At 44.7% G+C, this 19,855-nt stretch overlaps 1 protein-coding gene across 3 annotated transcripts in view; it reads left to right on the forward strand.

The window, feature by feature from the left end:
* Positions 1-19,855, forward strand: part of GPR107 (G protein-coupled receptor 107) — an 81,207-nt gene that overhangs the window by 26,141 nt on the left and 35,211 nt on the right. For all 3 annotated transcript variants that reach the window (XM_033193889.1, XM_033193875.1, XM_033193884.1), the window contains exons 6-11: positions 1,570-1,607; positions 4,558-4,614; positions 8,977-9,084; positions 10,627-10,760; positions 18,509-18,584; positions 19,622-19,695. In XM_033193889.1, coding sequence (XP_033049780.1) covers positions 4,561-4,614; positions 8,977-9,084; positions 10,627-10,760; positions 18,509-18,584; positions 19,622-19,695 — 446 coding nt within the window. In that variant the 5' untranslated portion in view covers positions 1,570-1,607; positions 4,558-4,560. The remainder of the gene's footprint in view (positions 1-1,569; positions 1,608-4,557; positions 4,615-8,976; positions 9,085-10,626; positions 10,761-18,508; positions 18,585-19,621; positions 19,696-19,855) is intronic.

Below are 19,855 nucleotides of genomic sequence, written 5' to 3' on the forward strand. Positions count from 1 at the left end.
CACAATTCTGCAGGCTATACAAAGCATGGCGCCGGAATCTATTCCTGATGAGGGCCTCAGGAAGCTTCCAATAATGGCAGAAGGCAAGAGGGAGCAGGCAGGTCACATGGTGAGAACAGGAGCAAGAGGGAGTGGGGAGGTGCCACACTCTTTTAAACAACCAGATCATGCCTGAACTTGGAGCAAGAACTCACTCATTACCACAAGGAGGGCACCAAGCCATTCATGAGGGATATGCCCTCGTGACTCAGATATCTCACACTAGGACTCACATCCAACACTGGGGATTACCTTTCCACATGAGATTTGGAGGGGACAAACATCCAAACTATGTCACTCAGTCTGTCCTACTTGACTGCAGTTAAAAGCCATACAGAAAGGCTGCATTTGTGCGATGGTGTAGGTTAATGCCTGTGCACCATCTCCTTCTTGTCTAGGTTCTTTGTGCTCATATCACTGTTCTCTGGGAAGAAAATATTCTTTTCTTTCTTTTTATTCTCTTTCTTCCTGCGGGGAGCTTGAAGTCCATTCTTTCCCACAAAGAATATCTTTTTTTTTTGTTTTGAGATGGAGTCTCACTCTGTCGCCCAGGCTGGAGTGCAGTGGCGCGATCTTGGCTCACTGCAAGCTCCACCTCCTGGGTTCACGCCATTCTCCTGCCTCAGCCTCCCGAGTAGCTGGGACTACAGGTGCCCGCCACCATGCAGATCTCCTGACCTCATGATCTGCCCACCTCAGCCTCCCAACATGCTGGGATTACAGGCGTGAGCCACTGCGCCCAGCCCAAGAATATCTTAAGTGAAAACAAGAGATAGATGCCCACTCTGTTCCATGAAAGAAGCCATTAGCAATCTTCTTGCTGTAGGGAAGAAAGTATCATTATGCTAATATTACTTGCTATTAACTTTTTCAAGTGTGTAAATGTATCTCGTTTTTCTTTTTGAGATGGAGTCTCGCTCTGTCACCCAGGCTGGAGTGCAGTGGTATGATCTCAGCTCACTGCAACCTACACCTTCTGGGTTCAAGGGATTCTCCTGTGTCAGCCTCCCGAGTAGCTGGGATTACAGGCATGCACCACCACACCTGGCTAATTTTTGTATTTTTAGTAGAGATGGGGGTTCACCATGTTGGCCAGGCTGGTCTCAAGCTCCTGACCTCAGGTGATCCAACTGCCTCGGCCTCCCAAAGTGCCGGGATTACAGGCGTGAGCCACCTCTCCTGGCCTTTTTCTTAAAAATTATGTTTTCAAATGTGATTACTTAGAAAATTAGGAAAGGCATTCCATGTGGCCTCTCTGGCAATAACATACGCTAGAATATCCAGAAATGAATTCTGTTGTTACTATTATCAGTTACTAGATACCATTTATAATATAACAAGGTCTGATTTGCTGCCTCAACAGTTCAATAATTATGTTTTGGGACCTGAGGAAATGGCAGTCCCCAAGATTATTTTGTTTAATTATTTGATATTAGACAAGCTGGAGTCTCATAAAATGATACTGTAATATATATATGTATCTGTAAGTTGAGTCATGCAGTGCTCTCTTTTGAATGTTTCTGCTTCTAGATGGTGGAAAGTCTAAAAGAAGTACAGTGGATTCAAAGGTAAGAACTAACCACCCTTTTGTGCTCAGCTTTCCTGGATATGTGTGTACGTGTGTGTTGTATGCGTGTGTGTGTGTATTGATATATATACATGCATGCATGCACAGACACATACATAAACAGTCGTCCCTTGGTGTCCACAGGGGATTGGTTACAGGAACCCTAGTGAATATCAAAATCAGTGGATGCTCATGTCTCTTATATGGCAGAGTACTTACACATAACCTACACACATCCTTCTGTGTACTTTAAGTCATCTCTGGGGTACTCGTGATACCTAATACAATGTAAACACTGTGTAAATAGTTGTGACACTGTGTTGGTTTTTTATTTGTGTTATTTATTACTATTACTTTTTAATCTTACTGTAAAAAATACTTTTGGTTGGCAGTTGGTTCAATCTGCAGATGTAGAACCTGCAATACAGAGATCTTATATGTATGTGTGTGTGTATATGTATATATATGTATGTGTATATATGTTTGTGTATGTATATATGTGTGTATATATGTATATATGTATATATACACACACATATACACACACACACACGTCTCATCTACAGGGGCCAGATGCAGTGGTTCATGCCGTAATCCCAGCACATTGGGAGGCTGAGGTCAGGGGATCACAGCACTTTGGGAGGCTGAGGTCAGGAGTTCGAGACCAGCCTGGCCAACATGGTGAAACCCTCTCTCTACTAAAAATACAAAAATTAGCTGGGCTTGGTGGTGCATTCTTGTAATCCCAGCTACTTGGGAGACTGAGGAAGGAGAATCACTTGAACCTGGGAGGCAGAGGCTGCAGTGAGCCAAGATCGCGCTACTGCACTTCAGCCTGGGTGACAGAGTGAGACTGTCTCAGAAAAAGTTTAAAAAAATAAAAACAAAAAAAAAACTACAGGGAATTGTCTCCCATTTTGGGGGAGAGCATTGACATACTGAAACAATTTCAAAGGAAAATTGATTCCTGGCCAGGCATGGTTGGCTTGTGCCTGTAATCCCACCACTTTGGGAGGCTGAGGTGGGTGGATTGATTGAGCCCAGGAGTTCAAGACCAGCCTGGGTTACATGGTGAAACCTTGTCTCTACACAAAAATAGAGAATTCGTGGGTGTGGTGGTATGCGCCCGTGGTCCCAGCTGCTCTGGAGGCTGAGGTGGAAGGATCACCTGAGTCTGGGAGGCTGAGGCCACAGTGAGCTATGATTGGGCCACTTCACCCTAGCCTGGGTGACAGAGCGAGACCTTGTCTCAAAAAAAAAAAAAAGAAAAGAAAAGAAAAGCAAAGGAGGAAGGGAGGGAGGAAGGAAGGAGAAAATGGGTTTCTAAGTTGCACATCTCTTACATGATATAGGATGAGGTAGTTAGGGAAGGAAGATACCAAACCATCAGAAAAGCCCTCTGGTAGGAACCGTCACCGGGGCTGAGTTTGGAGTTTGTTCAGGGAAGAGGACGGCAAGCAAGGGGAGGAAGCATGCCATACACAAAGACTGGATGATGACAGATGCTGAACACTGGCTCATTGGAAGTGAAACACACGTATTTGGGAGCAGAGAGAGATCTTAGATAATATAGGGCCGGGCAATAGAGGGAACTGATGGGCAGGCAATGGGAAGTCATCCTGAGTTGCTGATTGGGAAAGACTGTGTTTGTTGAAGATTGTAATTCTGGAAGTGATGTGAAGGGTAGCCTTGGGGAAGGAGAAAGGGTTATTTGAAGGACCAGGAAGGACACGGTTGTGAGAATACCGTGTTTCGGTTGTTTCGGGTGATGAGGATGTGGACTAGAGCAGAGCCTTGGACAGTAAATGACTGGGAAGCCAGTTAGGGTGATGGGAGGGAAAGAGAGGAGCAGAGGAGTGGGTGGTAGAAATAGCAGAAGTGGAAAAACTGGGAAAGTTTTAGTTTGTGATATCTTGATTTCTCCTTGAGGGGGATATCTAAATGGTGATGTTTTATCTTAACAGCTTTGTTGAAGTATAATTGACCTAAAATAAACTGTACATATGTAAAGCAGCAATCTGATAACTCTGACTTATCAATCAAGATAGTGAAATATCCATCACCCCAAAAATTTCTTCTGCCTTTTTGTAAGCCCCCTGTCCCCAAGCAATCACTGATCTGTCACTATAGTATAGATTAGATTTATAGAACTTTATATAACTGAATTATGCAGCACTCTTTTCTGTCTTATATTCAGCATAATTACTTTGAGTTCATACACATTGTTGCATGTATCATTTCTTTTCATTGCTCAGTTTTACTATATATATGGCAATATTTTGATTTCTTTTCTTTTCTTTTTTCTTCTTTTGCTTTGGGGAACGGAGTCTCGCTCTACCACCCAGGCTGGAGTGCAATGGCACGATCTCATCCTCTGCCTCCCAGGTTCAAGCACTTCTCCTGCTTCAGCCTCCTGAGTAGCTGGGATTATAGACACGTATCACCATGCCCGGCTGATTTTTGTATTTTTAGTAGAGATGGGATTTCACCTTGTTGGCCAGGCTAGTCTTGAACTCCTGACCTCAAGTGATCTGCCCATCTCGGCCTCCCAGCGTGTTGGGATTACAGGCTTGAGCCACTGCGCCTGGCCAATATTTTGATCATTTGATGTCAGGAGTGGAATTCAGGGGATGTGACAGGGCGTGGCCTGGGTCAGCACCCTTAGTCTGGCTGAAGCTTCAAGGGTAGACAAGCTGTCTAGCCAAAAGATTCAAGGCAGGGGGCAGAGGTAGGGGTTAGTGCAGAGGCAGAAGAAACAGGTGAAGAACAACTACCATTCTCTGTGAAAGCAGATTTCAGACATCTTGAAAGGATAGTCATTTTTATTTTCAGAGAGCTTTTGAAGATGGGCAGATTTAGAGTTTAAGAAACTTGTTGTTTAATAAATTACTTTTAATTAGCACACTTTGTATGCCAGTGCCATCCTAAAACATACTGTTATGTCTTTTTAGGCCATGGGAGAGAAATCCTTTTCTGTTCATAATAATGGTGGGGCAGTATCATTTCAGGTATGTATGCTCTTTGTGTAAAGCCTCCTAGAATTTCTCTCTACGATGTAAAAGGGTAATTTTTTTTTTTAGAGGAATTTTGAATTTAGGAATAACAACTTAGGTATGCCCTGTATCAGTCACTTAAATGTAATAGCTGTCTCTTTAACAAACCCACAAGGTGGTTATTGTTACCCATCTACTTATCAAATCGTGAGTCTCTGAGAGTGAATAACTTTGTGACTATCTATTGTAGGTGACAAGGTACAGTTTCCAACCCAGTCCTACTTGGCTCTTCCCGTGACCCCTTTGCCCTGACCCCATGCTACCTCCCATTCAAAGTGTGCCAGAAGCATAGTACCCCATGCCTGAAAGGACCATTGGTGACGATTTACGGTGATGTTGTAATTTTAGAGATGATTTCACCCAGACTCAGAGGCTTTGAGTGACCTGCTCAAGTGTCACAGTTATTAATTGCCCATGAGTGTTTAGGGGCAGCATAATAGCATACGTATGGGAGCAAGATATTGGACTGGGCCTCAAAACCCACTTACTAGTTGGGTGATACTGGACAACTCACTTCATTTCTTTTTGTTTTTTGAGACAAGGTCTTACTCTGTTGCCCAAGCTGGAGTGCAATGATATAATCATGGCTCACTGCAGCCTCAGCCTCCCAAGTAGCTGAGACTACAGGCATAGACCACCATGCCTGGCTAATTTTTAAATTTTTTGTAGAGATGAGGTCTTGCTCTGTTGTCCAGGCTGGTCTCAAACTCCTGGGATCAAGCATTCCTCTTGCCTGGGCCTCCCACAGTGCTGAGATTACAGATGTGAGCCACCTTGCCTGGTCTCACTTACTTTCTGAACCTCACTGTTAATCATCTAAAAATGAAAAATGGCAGGGCGTGGTGGATCACGCCTGTTATCCCAGCACTTTGGGAGACTAAGGTAGGTGGATTGCTTGAGCCCAGGAGTTTTGAGACCAGCCTGGGCAATATGGTGAAACCTCATCTCTACAAAAAATGCAAAAATTAGTCAGGCATGGTGGTAGATGCTTATAGTCCCAGCTACTAGGGAGGCTGAGGTGGGAGGATCACTTGAGCCCAGGAGTTAAAGACTCCTTGGAAATATGGTGAAACTTCATCTCTTAAAAAAACGTACAAAAATTAGCCAGGTGTGGTGGCGTGTGCCTGTAGTCCCAGCTACTAGGGAGGCTGAGGGAGGATTACTTGAGCCTGGGAGGTCTAGGTCACACAGTGAACCTCTAGCACGCCACTGCACTGTAGCCTGGGTGACAGAGTGAGACCCTGTCTCAAAAAAACAAAAACAAAAAAAAATGCGTACAGTGAAATGCACAGGTCTTAAGTGTACAGTTTGTTCAGTTCTGACAAATGCGTATATACCTGTAGAATTCACTGTCTCAAGATTTCTGTGTTTCCATCTTCTGAGAAAGCCCCTCTATCCCCACAAGTACTGTTCTGATTTCTTTTTCCCTACATCATTTTGCCTGTTCAACAATTTTTGTATGTTGTTTAAGCTTAGTAACCATCGTTTTCATCGCTATCCATATTAATAGCTAACAGTTATTGAGAACTTGCAGGATGCTCGTTTGCTCAGAACCCTCCAACAGCTTTCCATCTGTCTTGGAGTAAAGCCCAAGTCTTCCCACTGGTCTGCAAGGCCCATGTGGTCTAGTCCCTGTTGTCTCTCTGACCTCAGCTCCTGTTATTCACACAGTTCTCTCACACAAGCCGCCTTGCTCTTTCTCAGACAGATCAGGCTTTAGGCTCTTCTTTTGCTGTTCCCACAGGCGGGAATGCTGTCTCTCAGAATTCCACAAGTTTTTTCTGAAATGTCACCTTCTCAACAAAGCTTCTCTTGATTGCAGCTCACTCCTGTTTCCCTTATTGTGCTCTGTCTTTCCTTAGCATTATCCCTTTCAACATGCTATATACTGTACTTAGTTATGTTTATTGCCTGTCTCCCCCTCTACAGAAGGTACCTTAAGGGCAGGGGTTTTCTCTCTCTTATTATGGATGTATATGAAACTCCTAATCTTGGCCTTGGCCTATATTTATAGAGACTAATAAACCAATGCCAGGCATTGTGCTAAGTGCTTCTATGTCATTATCTCAGTTAATCCTCTCAACAACTCTGTGAAGTCAATATTTATTTTTTCTCTTGTACTGATGAGGAACTGAGGCTCAGAGAGGTCACGTAACTTGCCCCAAGCAGGGGATTCAGATCCACATTTGTTTGAATCCAAGGCCCATGTGTTTAACCACTTTGCCTTTTACTGCCTCCTTGAGAAAATACAAAAGTTACTTTTCTCTATTGCTTCTCTCACTTCAAAATGCTTATTAATAAAATGAGTTTTTAAAATGTTTTTCAGGCCGGGCATGGTGGCTCATGCCTGTAATCCCAGCACTTTGGGATCATGAGGTCAGTAGTTTGAGACCAGCCTGGCCAACATAGTGAAACCCTGTCTCTACTAAAAATAAATAAATAAATACAAAAAACTAGCTGGGTGGTGGTGGCGGGCGCCTGTAATCCCAGCTACTTGGGAGGCTGAGGCAGGAGAATCGCTTGAACCCAGGAGGTGGAGGTTGCAGTGAGCCGAGATGGTGCCACTGCATTCTAGCCCGGGCGACAGTCCGAGACTCCGTCTCAAGACAAAACAACAAAAAAAAAGTTTTCAAATGCTCCCCCACTTTTTAATGACAAAGGAAAGTGTTACAGGATGCACACGTGTGTCCGGCACCAGTGCTTTGTGTCGGGCGAGCATCCAAGCACAGCAGTCTGCGTGGTGATGAGCAGCTCATGCTGAAACAGCCTGTCCGCAGGGTTCCTGGGATGCGTGGAGCAGGCAGTGCAGGGGTACTTTGCTTTTCTCTGGCTTTCCCCACCTTGGAAAGAAGTCATCATGATTTCTCGCTGTTCTACCCAGGGTCTCCCGGTCTTGGGTGGTGCAGTCCACTCTGAGCTCTTCTGCTTCATTCATGGCATGGGGATAGTGGTTTATCTACCTAAATACAGGAAGGGGACTCTCAGGGTTTATTCCAACCCTACAGTTGACATTTTTGTTTTGTTTTTGTCTCTAAGGGTCAGGTGCCTACTCTGATCAACCATGGTGATTCTACTGATTTTTTAAAATCATATCTTTTAAACTTTTATATCATTTTTAGACTTCCCCTGAATCTTTAAAAATAGAAGTTGTCCATGTGTTTAGAAAGATTTTCTTATTGTGGCTATAGCTCAGGGGATTAAAATACGCATTCACAATTGAGTTTGGCACATGGTTTAACAGATTAATAATTCCAGCTCATGTGTTCTTGGTCTTTTTATTTTTGCCAGATGTCTTTTTTTTCCCCATTTTTTAAAGTTGTGAGGTACAGTATACATGCAGAAGAATGTAAAGTACTTATATTGAGTTTAACATGTAACTATGAACAGTCACCTTTATGATCCAGCACCCAGGACAAGAAATAGAGCAGTTCCAGCACCTGTGAAACCTTATGTCTCCCTCGCAGTCCTTCCCAACTCTAGAGTAGCCCCTGTCATGAAAAACGCTACCATAGTCACTTCCTAGCTTTTCTTTGTAGTTTAATGGTTATATATATGTAGCCCTAACAATGTATTTCAGGGGTATTTCTTTTTATTGGTAGAACTCATGGCTGAAGTAAAATTTTCTTAGGCTTGACGAAGAAGTCATGTTCTCTAAGTCTGTCTGTCTGTCTTTTGGTTTACATTAAACTTCATTTAAACTCATGAAATGTATGAAAAACAGAAAACTGTCTAAATCTACAAAATGTAGCCTTCATTATTGTTCTCTAAAACCATAGTTGTAAATTTTGATGAGGAAATATTGACTGGTTTTCAAGTATAAGATGAGCCTCCTTTTTAAAGAGTATTTTATATAAAGAGCAAAATAATACATTAGCTTGAAGACGAGATAACTACATCTTAGGTTATCTTTGAAGACTTCTGCAAAGACCATCACAAATGGCTATATCTGTGATAGAACAGGCATAGTAAAATGTTCATTGTAGAAGCGAGGTTGTGGCTATGTAGCTTTCACTATACAATTGTCAGCTGTTCTGTATACTTGAAAACTGTTGTAATGAAATATTGGAAGGGAATCATAGAATAAGAAAATATCTCTTTAAACTCTGCCATGGGAGAGTCGATAATTTAAGCAGTCTGTCTTTATTTCCTTCCAATCATTAATATTCATAATTTATTTCTAAGGTTTAAAAATATAGCTGAGTAGAATTTGAAGGAAAAAGTAAACAACACTGTAAAAGAAAAAATAAAATAAAAAATATATATATACACACAGCTGAGGATTTGGGTACCTTTAAATGTTTTCTTCTTCACTTTCAGTTTTTCTTTAACATCAGCACTGATGACCAAGAAGGCCTTTACAGTCTTTATTTTCACAAATGCCTTGGAAAAGAATTGCCAAGTGACAAGTTTTCATTCAGCCTTGATGTGAGTACTGTTTGGAGACTGTTCTACGTGGATTTTGTCAGCATAAAATGCAAGATTTATTTCTGTATAAGGTTAGATTTTAAGAACACTTAAGAAAAGATTGTCAAGCCTGTAATCCCAGCACTTTGGGAGGCCGAGACGGGCGGATCACGAGGTCAGGAGATCGAGACCATCCTGGCGAACACGGTGAAACCCCGTCTCTACTAAAAAAATATAAAAAACTAGCCGGGCGAGGTGGCAGGCGCCTGTAATCCCAGCTACTCGGGAGGCTGAGGCAGGAGAATGGCGTAAACCCGGGAGGTGGAGCTTGCAGTGAGCTGAGATCCGGCCACTGCACTCCAGCCTGGGCCACAGAGCGAGACTCCATCTCAAAAAAAAAAAAGAAAAGATTGTGGACAGACACACATCCTTGCCACTGTGTGGGATACTTCAGCAGAGGATTCGTAGGAAAATACACAGCAATTAGGATGTGTCTGCACTTCAACCTGTGCATTAAGAATGTGGTTGTTTTGGCCAGGCATGGTGGCTCATGCCTGTAATCCCAGCACTTTGGGAGGCTGAAGTGGGCAGATCACCTGAGTCCAAGAGTTTGACACCAGCGTGGGCAACATGGCAAAACCCTCTCTCTACAAAAAATAGGAAAAATTAGCCAGGCGTGGTGGTGCACATCTTTAGTCCCAGCTACTCAGGAGGATGAAGTGGGAGGATTTCTTGAGCCCAGGAGGCAGAGGTTACAGTAAACCGAGATTGCAACACTGTACTCCGGCCTGGGCAAAAGGGTGCGACCCTGTCTCAAATTAAAAAAAAAAAAGGGCGGTGGTTGTTTGCTGGTACTCACTTTTTTTTTTTTTTTTTGAGATGGAGTTTCATTCTTGTTGCCCAGGCTGGAGTGCAATGGCATGATCTTGCCTCACCGCAACCTCCACCTCCTGGGTTCAAGCGATTCTCCTTCCTCAGTCTCCAGAGTAGCCGGGATTACAGGCACCTGTCACAATGCCTGGCTAATTTTTTTTCTTTTCAAGACAGAGTCTTGCTCTGTCACCCAGGTTAGAGTGCAGTGGTACAATCTTGGCTCACTGCAGCCTCCGCTTCCTGGGTTCAAGCGATTGTCCTTTCTCAGCCTCCCGAGTAGCTGGCGTGCCACCACACCCAGCTAATTTTTGTATTTTTAGTAGAGACAGGGTTTCACCATGTTGGCCAGGCTGGTCTTGAACTCCTAACCTTGTGATCTGCCCGCCTTGGCCTCCCAAAGTGCTGGGATTACAGGTGTGAGCCACTGCACCCAGTCCTAATTCTTTTTGTATTTTTAATAGAGACGGGATTTCACCATGTTGGCCAGGCTGGTGGTGAACTCTTGATCTCAGGTGATCCTGATCCACCTGCCTCAACCTCCCAAAGTGCTGAGATTACGGGCGTAAGCCACCATGCCCAGCCGCTGGTACTTACTTTCTTAAGCTTAAGTGAAACAGCTGAGATTCCAAATTGCTGAATAAGGGATGATATGTACCTGAAAAGTAAAAATTAATTTCATGCTGGTTTCAGATTGAGATCACAGAGAAGAATCCTGACAGCTACCTCTCAGCAGGAGAAATTCCTCTCCCCAAATTATACATCTCAATGGCCTTTTTCTTCTTTCTTTCTGGGACCATCTGGATTCATATCCTTCGAAAACGACGGTAAATTATTACTTCCTTGAGCCCTTCAACTTAAGAGTGTGTTGAGATTTGAATAATTTCACTGTTTGCTGGCTTCTGAACCTGGAGGCAGTTGGTGCTAAGCAGTGTTGTTCCTTTCAAAGGGCATCTACCCGGAAACAGTATGAAGATTGTGCGGTAGCGTTGTGGTGTGGGAGCCCTTTGCGTGCGTTGGTGTCTGTTCACTTCCTGTTGTTTTGTTTAAAAAGTAAATCTAAATTTTTTTTTTTTTTTTTTTTTTTTTTTGAGACATAGTCTTGCTCTGTCTCCCAGGCTGGAGTGCAATGGCATGATCTCAGCTTACTGCAAATTCTACCTCCCGGGTTCATGCCATTCTCCCACCTAAGCCTCCCGAGTAGCTGGGACTACAGGCACCTGCCACCATGCCCGGCTAATTTTGTTTTTGTATTTTTAGTAGAGGTGTGGTTTCACCGTGTTAGTCAGGATGATCTCGATCTCCTGATCTCATGATCTGGCCACCTGGGCCTCACAAAGTCTTGGGATTACAGGCATGAACCACCATGCATGGCCCTAAATATTTTTAATAGTATGCAAGCAGAATAGACTGTATAAGGTAAGTGTTTCCATGGTGGAGATCCCACAGTCCAGGACTGAGAGTAAACACATGGGTCTCATTCAGGGACTGTTGCTTCTGGAGAGGAAGTTAGTGACGATGAGCACTGCCTGGCGAGAGCATGGAATTACTGCTTAGAACTGAAGGTCTTGGCTCAAAGCTGCGCTGGGATAGATTCTCTGCATTGACTTCCAGATGCTTGTCACTGGACAAAACCTCTTCAAAGCCCATCTGCCTGGGTTTTAGCCTTTTTTTCTGAAACCCCTGAGGCTTTAACTTCCTGTACTTGGTTCTTGAGGGGAGCAGCTGCATATGCGTGAATTCTTTCTCCCTCCAAGACAATTGAAAACAAAATATTCACTTAGGGAATTGTGTAAAGTGTTTATTATAATGCTCATAAACTGAGTAAATGATGGTATCCGAATATGCTATTATAATATGGATTGATTTAACTTCATAGAATAATTAAACACCCTGAAATACCTCTTTCTCTGGAGCACTGGGGTGGAAATGGAGACTTCTTTAGTCCCTGGTAGCTTGATTGTCTTCTAACGAACATGCTCAGAGTCTGGTATATTAGACTCTGGCTGGGTTCACTTGCTGGTGCCTATTTGTTGTGATATCCTGTACACCCACCAGATGGAAAGAGTTTCTTGTTTACTTGGGAAGGACCTACATAATCATGTTTGGACTAGATTTTCAAGGAGCAATTACTAAGAAAGAATCCTGTGGGCTGGGCGTGGTGGCTCACACCTGTAATCCCAGTGCTTTGGGAAGCCAAGGCGGGAGGATCACTTGAGTCTGTGAGTTTGAGACCAGCTTGGGCAACATAGCAAGACCCCCCCCTTTTTTTTTTTTTTTCGAGATGGAGTCTCACTGTCTCCTCTAGCCCCCAGGCTGGAGTACAGTGCCTAATCTTGACTCACTGCAACCTCCACCTCTGGGTTCAAGTAATTATTGTGCTTCAGCCTCCAAAGTAGGTGGGATTACAGGCATGTGCCAACACACTCAGCCAATTCTTATATTTTTAGTAGAGATGGGGTTTCACCATGTTGACCAGGCTGGTCTTGAACTGCTGACCTCGGGTAATTCACCTGGCTCAGTCTCCCAAAGTGCTAGGATTATAGGCATGAGCCACCACACCTGGCCCAGCAAGACCCCATTTCTACAAACAAATTTAAAAATTATCCAGTCGTGGACTGGGAGCGGCAGCTAATGCCTGTAATCCCAGCACTTTGGGAGGCTGAGGCGGGGGGATCTTGAGGTCAGCAGATTGAGACCATACTGGCTGACACAGTGAAACCCCGTCTCTATTAAAAATACAAAAAATTAGTCGGGCATGGTGGTGGGTGCCTATAGTCCCAGCTACTCAGGAGGCTGAGGCAGGAGAATGGTGTGAACCCAGGAGGTGGAGCTTGCAGTGAGCTGAGATTGTGCCACTACACAAAATAAAAAAATAAAAAAATAAAAAAAAGTTATCCAGTTTGCCGGGTGCGGTGGCTCACGCCTGTAATCCCAGCACTTTGAGAGGCTGAGGCGGGTGGATCATGAGGTCAGGAGATCGAGACCATCCTGGCTAACACGGTGAAACCCCGTCTCTACTAAAAATGCAAAAAATTAGCCGGGCGTGGCGGCGGGTGCCTGTAGTCCCAGCTACTTGGGAGGCTGAGGCAGGAGAATGGCGTGAACCCAGGAGGCAGAGCTTGCAGTGATCCAAGATCACGCCACGGCACTGCAGCCTGGGCGACTGAGTGAGACTCTGTCTCACAAAAAAAAAAAAGTTATCCAGTTATGGTGGTGCACACCTGTAGTGCTCACTACTTGGGAGGCTGAGGTGGGAGGATTGCTTGAGCCCAAGGGTTGGAGGCTGCAGTGAGCTATGTTTGTACCACTACATTCCAGCTTGGGACACAGTAAGATTCTGTCTCTAAGAAAGACAGAGAGAGGCAGATGGAAGGAGGGAAAGTAATAAAAATTTAGGCCATAAACGTTTTTGGGTGTGTTTTGTTTTGTTTTGTTTTGTTTTGTTTTTGAGACACAGTCTTGTCTGTCGCCCAGGCTGCAGTACAGTGGCAAGATCTCAGCTCACCGCAATCTCTGTCCCCCAGGTTCAAGCAATTCTCTTGCCTCAACCTCCCGAGTAGCTGGGATTACAGGTGCCCGCCACCATGCATGGCTAATTTTTGCATTTTTAGTAGAGACGAGGTTTTGCCATGTTGGCCAGGCTGGTCTTGAACTCCTGACCTCAGGTGATCCACCTGCCTTGGCCTCCCAAAGTGCTGGGATTACAGGCGTGAGCCACTGTGCCCGACCTCAAGTTTTTTGTTTTTTTTTTTTTTGTTTTTTAAAGAACTACTTTTTTGCCTTTACTGGAAAAGTAAGGACTAGGAGTCAGACCTGATTTCAGGTGTGAACTTGGACAGTGACTGCCTGTGTACCTTGCTTCACTCTAAATCTCTTTTTTCTTGGCTATGAAACTGGGACAGTAATAGTTAATTACTCTGCCTTCCTGTAAGAGTCTGGGATTCTTAGACTTGTTCTGTGATTCCCCCTAAGATAATGTATATGAGAGGGCTTTCCAAATCAGGGTGCCATCTAAATATGAGGATTTTTTTTTTTTTTTTTTTTGAGATAGTGTCTTGCTCTGTTGCCCAGGCTGGAGTGCAGTGGCCGGATCTCAGCTCACTGCAAGTTCCGCCTCCCAGGTTTATGCCATTCTCCTGCCTCAGCCTCCTGAGTAGCTGGGACTACAGGCGCCCACCACCTCACCCGGCTAGTTTTTTGTATTTTTTAGTAGAGACGGGGTTTCACAGTGTTAGCCAGGATGGTCTCGATCTCCTGACCTTGTGATCCGCCCATCTCGGCCTCCCCAAATATGAGGTATTTATAAAATAGTTTAGTAGCCAGGGATTCAGTGGTGTTTTAATTTCCTTTAGTTATTGGTGGCAATAGTCATTGTCACTGGTTCACTTATACCAAATTGTGGTAACAGTTTTATTTTATTTTTTTTTGAAACAGAGTCTCGCTCTGTCACCAGGCTGGAGTGCAGTGGCGCAATCTTGGCTCACTGCAACCTCTGTCTTCCAGGTTCAGGTGATTCTTCTGCCTCAGCCTCCCAAGTAGCTGGGACTACAGGTGTCTGCCACCATGCCTGGCTAATTTTTGTGTTTTTAGTAGAGACAGAGTTTCACCATGTTGACCAGGATGGTCTTGATCTCCTTACCTCATGATCCACCCGCCTCAACCTCCCAGTATGTTGGGATTACCGGCATGAGCCACCGCGTCCAGGCCGTAGTAACAGTTTTCAATCTGTGGTTAAATGAGGCTGACCTGTTGTGTACAATTCTCACCTCTAATTTTTGTTGGAGTATAGTGTGGTCTCATTTAAGTCCTGCCCATGTTTTCCCGGGAGTCTTAGAGTCAGTTCTGATAGGCTGGAAACCCACATGATATAAAGGCATATGACCAAGGCCACCAGGCACATTTCACTGGCCCCTGAAAGCTGGAAGCAACTGAGAGATCTTCGCCTAATTTATTGAGGCCCGGAGAGGGGAAACGAGAGCCAGTGTCACCCAACAGAGCTGGGACTGGAACCCGGGTCTGCTTACTAGTATGTATCAGGCCCCTCCCAACTTCGAGTGTAGGGAGAACTAGTATTTGAGCCAAGGTCAGTGAGGCTTGTTCTTTCCATCACATCTCTGCCCCATCGTAGATGTTCTAACCATGGACTGCAAGTCAAGGTTGCCAGAATGTGTGAATGAGCACAGCTCTTTGTGGTGGGTGGTTTTACACTCTGGGTAAATCTCATTGGCATTCAGTAGTTCCAGACTATTCTGGCCTTGACTTCCCTTTTGACCTTCAAATAGGTGGGCACTGGAACAGGAAAGTACCAAGGGGGAAATGAGCCCAGAAACTGACATCCCTTTGTGGCACACTCTCATTCTCACTCGGTGCCAGGCCCCTCTCCTGCTGTATTGTTCCCCTTCATTTCCTGTCCCCTCTCCCACTCCTTCCTAGCCGTGGAGAACTGCTCAAATGTGTTGCATATACATTTTTGGACTTTCTTTTTTTTTTTTTTTTTTTTTTGAGACCTAGTCTCACTCCGTGCCCCAGGCTGGAGTGCAGAAGCGCAATCTTGGCTCACTGCAACCTCCGCCTCCTGGGTTCAAGCAATTCTCCTGCCTCAGCCTCCCGAGTAGCTGGGCTTACAGGTGCATGCCACCATGCCTGGCTAATTTTTGTATTTTTAGTAGAGACGGGGTTTCGCCATCTTGGCCAGGTTGGTCTAGAACTCCTGACCTCAGGTGATCCGCCTCCCAAAGTGCTGGGATTACAGGTGTGAGCCACTGCACCTGGCCTCATTTTTGGATAGTTCTATATTCTTATATTATTGGTGTTGCATTTATTTTACATAAATGTAAAATGCATTTATATTTACATAAATGTAAAATACATTTATATTTACATAAATACATTTGTGTATATGTAATGTATTTATGTAAATGTATTGTAAATACATAAAATACATTTATATTTACATAAAATACCTCTAGACATTGTTGTACATTTTTTACTCAGTAGTATCCTTTCTACGATCTAGCCATGTGACTGAGTATGCATCTCATACTCATTGATTTTTACCTACTCCACGGCATCCCATGCTCTGTGTCCTCATGTTTGACTGCTTTGGTCCTTTAGTGATGGACACACGCCTGGACTGCTACCCCAGCCAGTGCTGGCATGAACCTCCAAAGATCCCCTGTGGATCTCTTCAGCCTCCGAGCTGCAGTCCCAGAAGGAAGCACACTGTGCCATGGGTAGTTAATTTCTTTTATTTTCTTTCTTTCTTTCTTTCTTTTTTTTTGAGAGACAGTCTTACTCTGTCACCTAAGCTGGAGTGTAGTGGCACCATCTTGGCTCACTGCAACCTCTGCCTCCTGAGTGCAAGTGATTCTCCTGCCTCACCCTCCTGAGTAGCTGGGACTACAGGCATGCACCACCATGCTGGGCTAATTTTTGTATTTTTAGTAGAGGCGGGTTTTCACCATGTTGGCCAAGCTGGTCTTGAACACCTGGCCTCAAGAGAGCCTCCTGCCTCCGCCTCCTGAAGTGCTGGGACTACAGGCGTGAGCCACTGCACGCAGCCATCAGTTAATTTCATTAAGGGCCAGATTGCCTTCGAGTGTGGCATATAGGTTTATACATCTACTAGTGGTGCATACATAATAAGGTTTGCTGTTTCTCCACATTCTCACCAATACAGACATCTTAATTTTTACCAATCTGATAGTTGTAAACTGGTATCGTGTTTTATTTTGCATTTCTCAGAATATTGGCGATGTGGATTATCATTTTAGGGACTCATTAGCCATTTCAGTTTCCCCTCTTGTGGCTGCCTGTATTCTTTGCTTTTTTTTTTGAGACAGGGTCTCACTATGTTGTCCAGGCTGGAGCAGTGGTGTAATCAAGGATTACTGCAGCCTCAAACTCTTGAGCTCAAGTGATCCTTCCACCTCAGCCTCCCGAATAGCTGAAACTATAGGGACACACCACCACTCCTGGCTTAATTTTTGTTTGTTTTGAGACTGTTTGTTTTGAGACAGGAGCTCGCTCTGTCACGCAGTCTGCAGAGCAGTGGCACAATCACAGCTCACTGCAGCCTTTGCCTCCTGGGCTCAAGTGATCCTCCCACCTCAGCGTCCTAAGTAGCTGGGACTACAGGTGTGCACCGCCACACCCAGCTAACTTTTTGTATTTTTGGTAGAGACAGAGTTTCATCATCTTGCCCAGGCTAATCCCAAATTCCTGGGCTCAAGTAATCTTCCCACTTCAGTTTCCCTAAGTGCCGGGATTACAGGAATGAGCCACTGAACCCAGCCTCATAATAGTCTTAATGTGTTCTATGAGGTTAGTTCCTAAGGGGAAGTGGGAAGGAGTAGAGGAATATAATGCCCGGCAGCCCAAAGGTGGACTCTAGTATCTGTGACGGGGTGGGCCTGGGCATGCGTGCTTTGTCTCATTGGCCTGGGGTATTTGCAGACACCCGCCATGAAGGAGAGAGAAATGGGCACAACCCCGGCACTTTCCCCTCACACATCCCTGCTGCTGGCTCCCAGCCCCTCTACTCTGGGCTGCAGACTTCCCCTACAGCTGTTTGTAATCGCTTTCTGCTTTCCTGGGAGTTCTGTGCTATTTTCTCAGGTTCATCTACCTCATTCTTGCCTCTGGCTTTCCCAGGGTGGTTTCTGGGAACAAGCTGGCAGCCTGTGTTAGATTTCCATTTACTCAAGAGTTGGAATCCATCATGTCTGGCTTTAGTGCATAACTTTCAGGTTCATTCACAACATTAAATTGTGTATTAGAGATTACTTTAGGACTCTATTCAAGGCCTTTTTTACCAGTAAAAAGTACTTTATAAAAAAAGTGGCCGGGCGCAGTGGCTCACCCCTGTAATCCCAGCACTTTGGGAGGCTGAGGCGGGTAGATTACTTGAGGTCAGGAGTTCAAGATCAGCCTGGCTAATGTGGTGAAACCCTGTCTCTACTAAAAATACAAAAATTAGCTGGATATCGTGGTGCACACCTGTAATCCCGGCTACTCAGGAGGCTGAGGCGGCGGGGGGCATCACTTGATCCCGGGAGTTGGAGTTTGCAGTGAGCCAAGTTCATGCCACTGCACTCCAGCCTGGGTGACAGAGCAATACTCTTGTCTCAAAAAAAAAAAGTTTTTGCTGGGTACAGTGGCTCATGCCTGTAATATCAACACTTTGAGAGGCCGAGGTGGGTGGATTGCTTGGCCAGGGGTTCCAGACCAGCCTGGAAAACTTGGCAAAACCCTTTCTGTATAAAAAATACAAAACAAATTAGTTGGGCATGGTGGCATACACCTAAAGCCATCCTCCCACCTCAGCTTCCCGAGAGCTGCTTGATTGCTTGAGCCCAAGTTCGAGGCTGCAGTGAGCCTTGATGACACCACTGTCCTCTAGCCCGGGTGACAGAATAAGACCCTGTCTCAAAAAAAAAAAAAAAAAAGTTTCATGTTTGTGGTTTGCACAGATTATATTTCCTGTCTCATAAATATAGCTGATGTCTGGAGCTTTGACTGTCCTTTGGGAGAATGGAATTGTCCTTTAATTCTTTTCTCTCTGTTTTTATAGGAATGATGTATTTAAAATCCACTGGCTGATGGCGGCCCTTCCTTTCACCAAGTCTCTTTCCTTGGTGTTCCACGCAGTATGTATTAGCATTTTGGGGATCATTCATGAAATTATGTATAATGCCTGTGTGAGCAGGCAAAAGGGGATAGATGGGTGGGAAACAGAGAATATATTTCACATAAAGCCTCCTTTTGTCTGGGAGGGCCTGGCCATGTGGGTAAATGATTACCACCTCCCCTCATGTTAGACTTCAGACATCTTCTCATGCTGCTTACAGACCTACGATTTGTCTAGAACACTTATTATTGTTTTCATTTCTTTGTTTTTGTTTTGTTTTTACCATTTCTAGAGATGAGAGTGCCACCTGCTGACTTGTTTCCATGACTTTTTTTTTTTTTTTTTTTTTGAGACGGGGTCTCTCTCTGTCGGCCAGGCTGGAGTGCAGTGGCGCGACCTGTGCTCACTCAAGCTCCGCCTCCCGGGTTCATGCCATTCTCCTGCCTCAGCCTCCTGAGTAGCTGGGACTACAGGAGCCCGCCAGCACGCCCGGCTAATTTTTTTGTATTTTTAGTAGAGACAGGGTTTCACTGTGTTTGCCAGGATGGTCTTGATCTCCTGACCCTGTGATCTGCCCGCCTTGGTCTCCCAAAGTGCTGGGATTACAGGTGTGAGCCACCGCACCCAGCCTCCACGACTTTTTTATGTTACCAAATATTCCCTCATGTTCCTATGTGATTTGAAGTTCAATTCAGTATTAGCATATTTATCTGAGAGAAAATTGATGCTATAAAGCTGGAGACATGAGAATTGAGCTTCAGCTTTGAGTATTTGGAACTTATGCAAATTAAAATGAACTTGCCCAAGGGGGTAAGATCACAACTTCTCCTGTCTGTGGGCCTCCAAGTGCGCATGGAGCACACTTGCAAGGGTGACAGTCTCTAGACATGTACCCTTTGCTATACTTGAAAGTGCGAAAAGGCAATAATATATCCCGTGACAGCGTCACAAAATGATAATGATTTGGATAATTTCCCATCTGGGTCCAAGTTAAAAGATTCTTTGTGGAGCCATGTAGATAAAGAGTGCTTCTGAAATGCAGTTGTTTGATTTCAGATTGACTACCACTACATCTCCTCCCAGGGCTTCCCTATCGAAGGCTGGGCTGTTGTGTACTACATAACTCACCTGTAAGTATGCAGGTCCATGTGAAATACACCAGGAAATGACATACACGTGGGGGTGGGTAACACCCTGCCCCGAGTTACCAGCCCTGCCCTCCCGTGGCAGCCTGTCTGGGCCTCTGCCATACTAGACGAGTGTAGCTCATGGGTGGCTGTCCAGACTTGG

This window comes from Trachypithecus francoisi, unplaced genomic scaffold (assembly GCF_009764315.1).
Source record: "Trachypithecus francoisi isolate TF-2019V2 unplaced genomic scaffold, Tfra_2.0 Contig01585, whole genome shotgun sequence".
Taxonomy (NCBI): Eukaryota; Metazoa; Chordata; class Mammalia; order Primates; family Cercopithecidae; genus Trachypithecus; species Trachypithecus francoisi.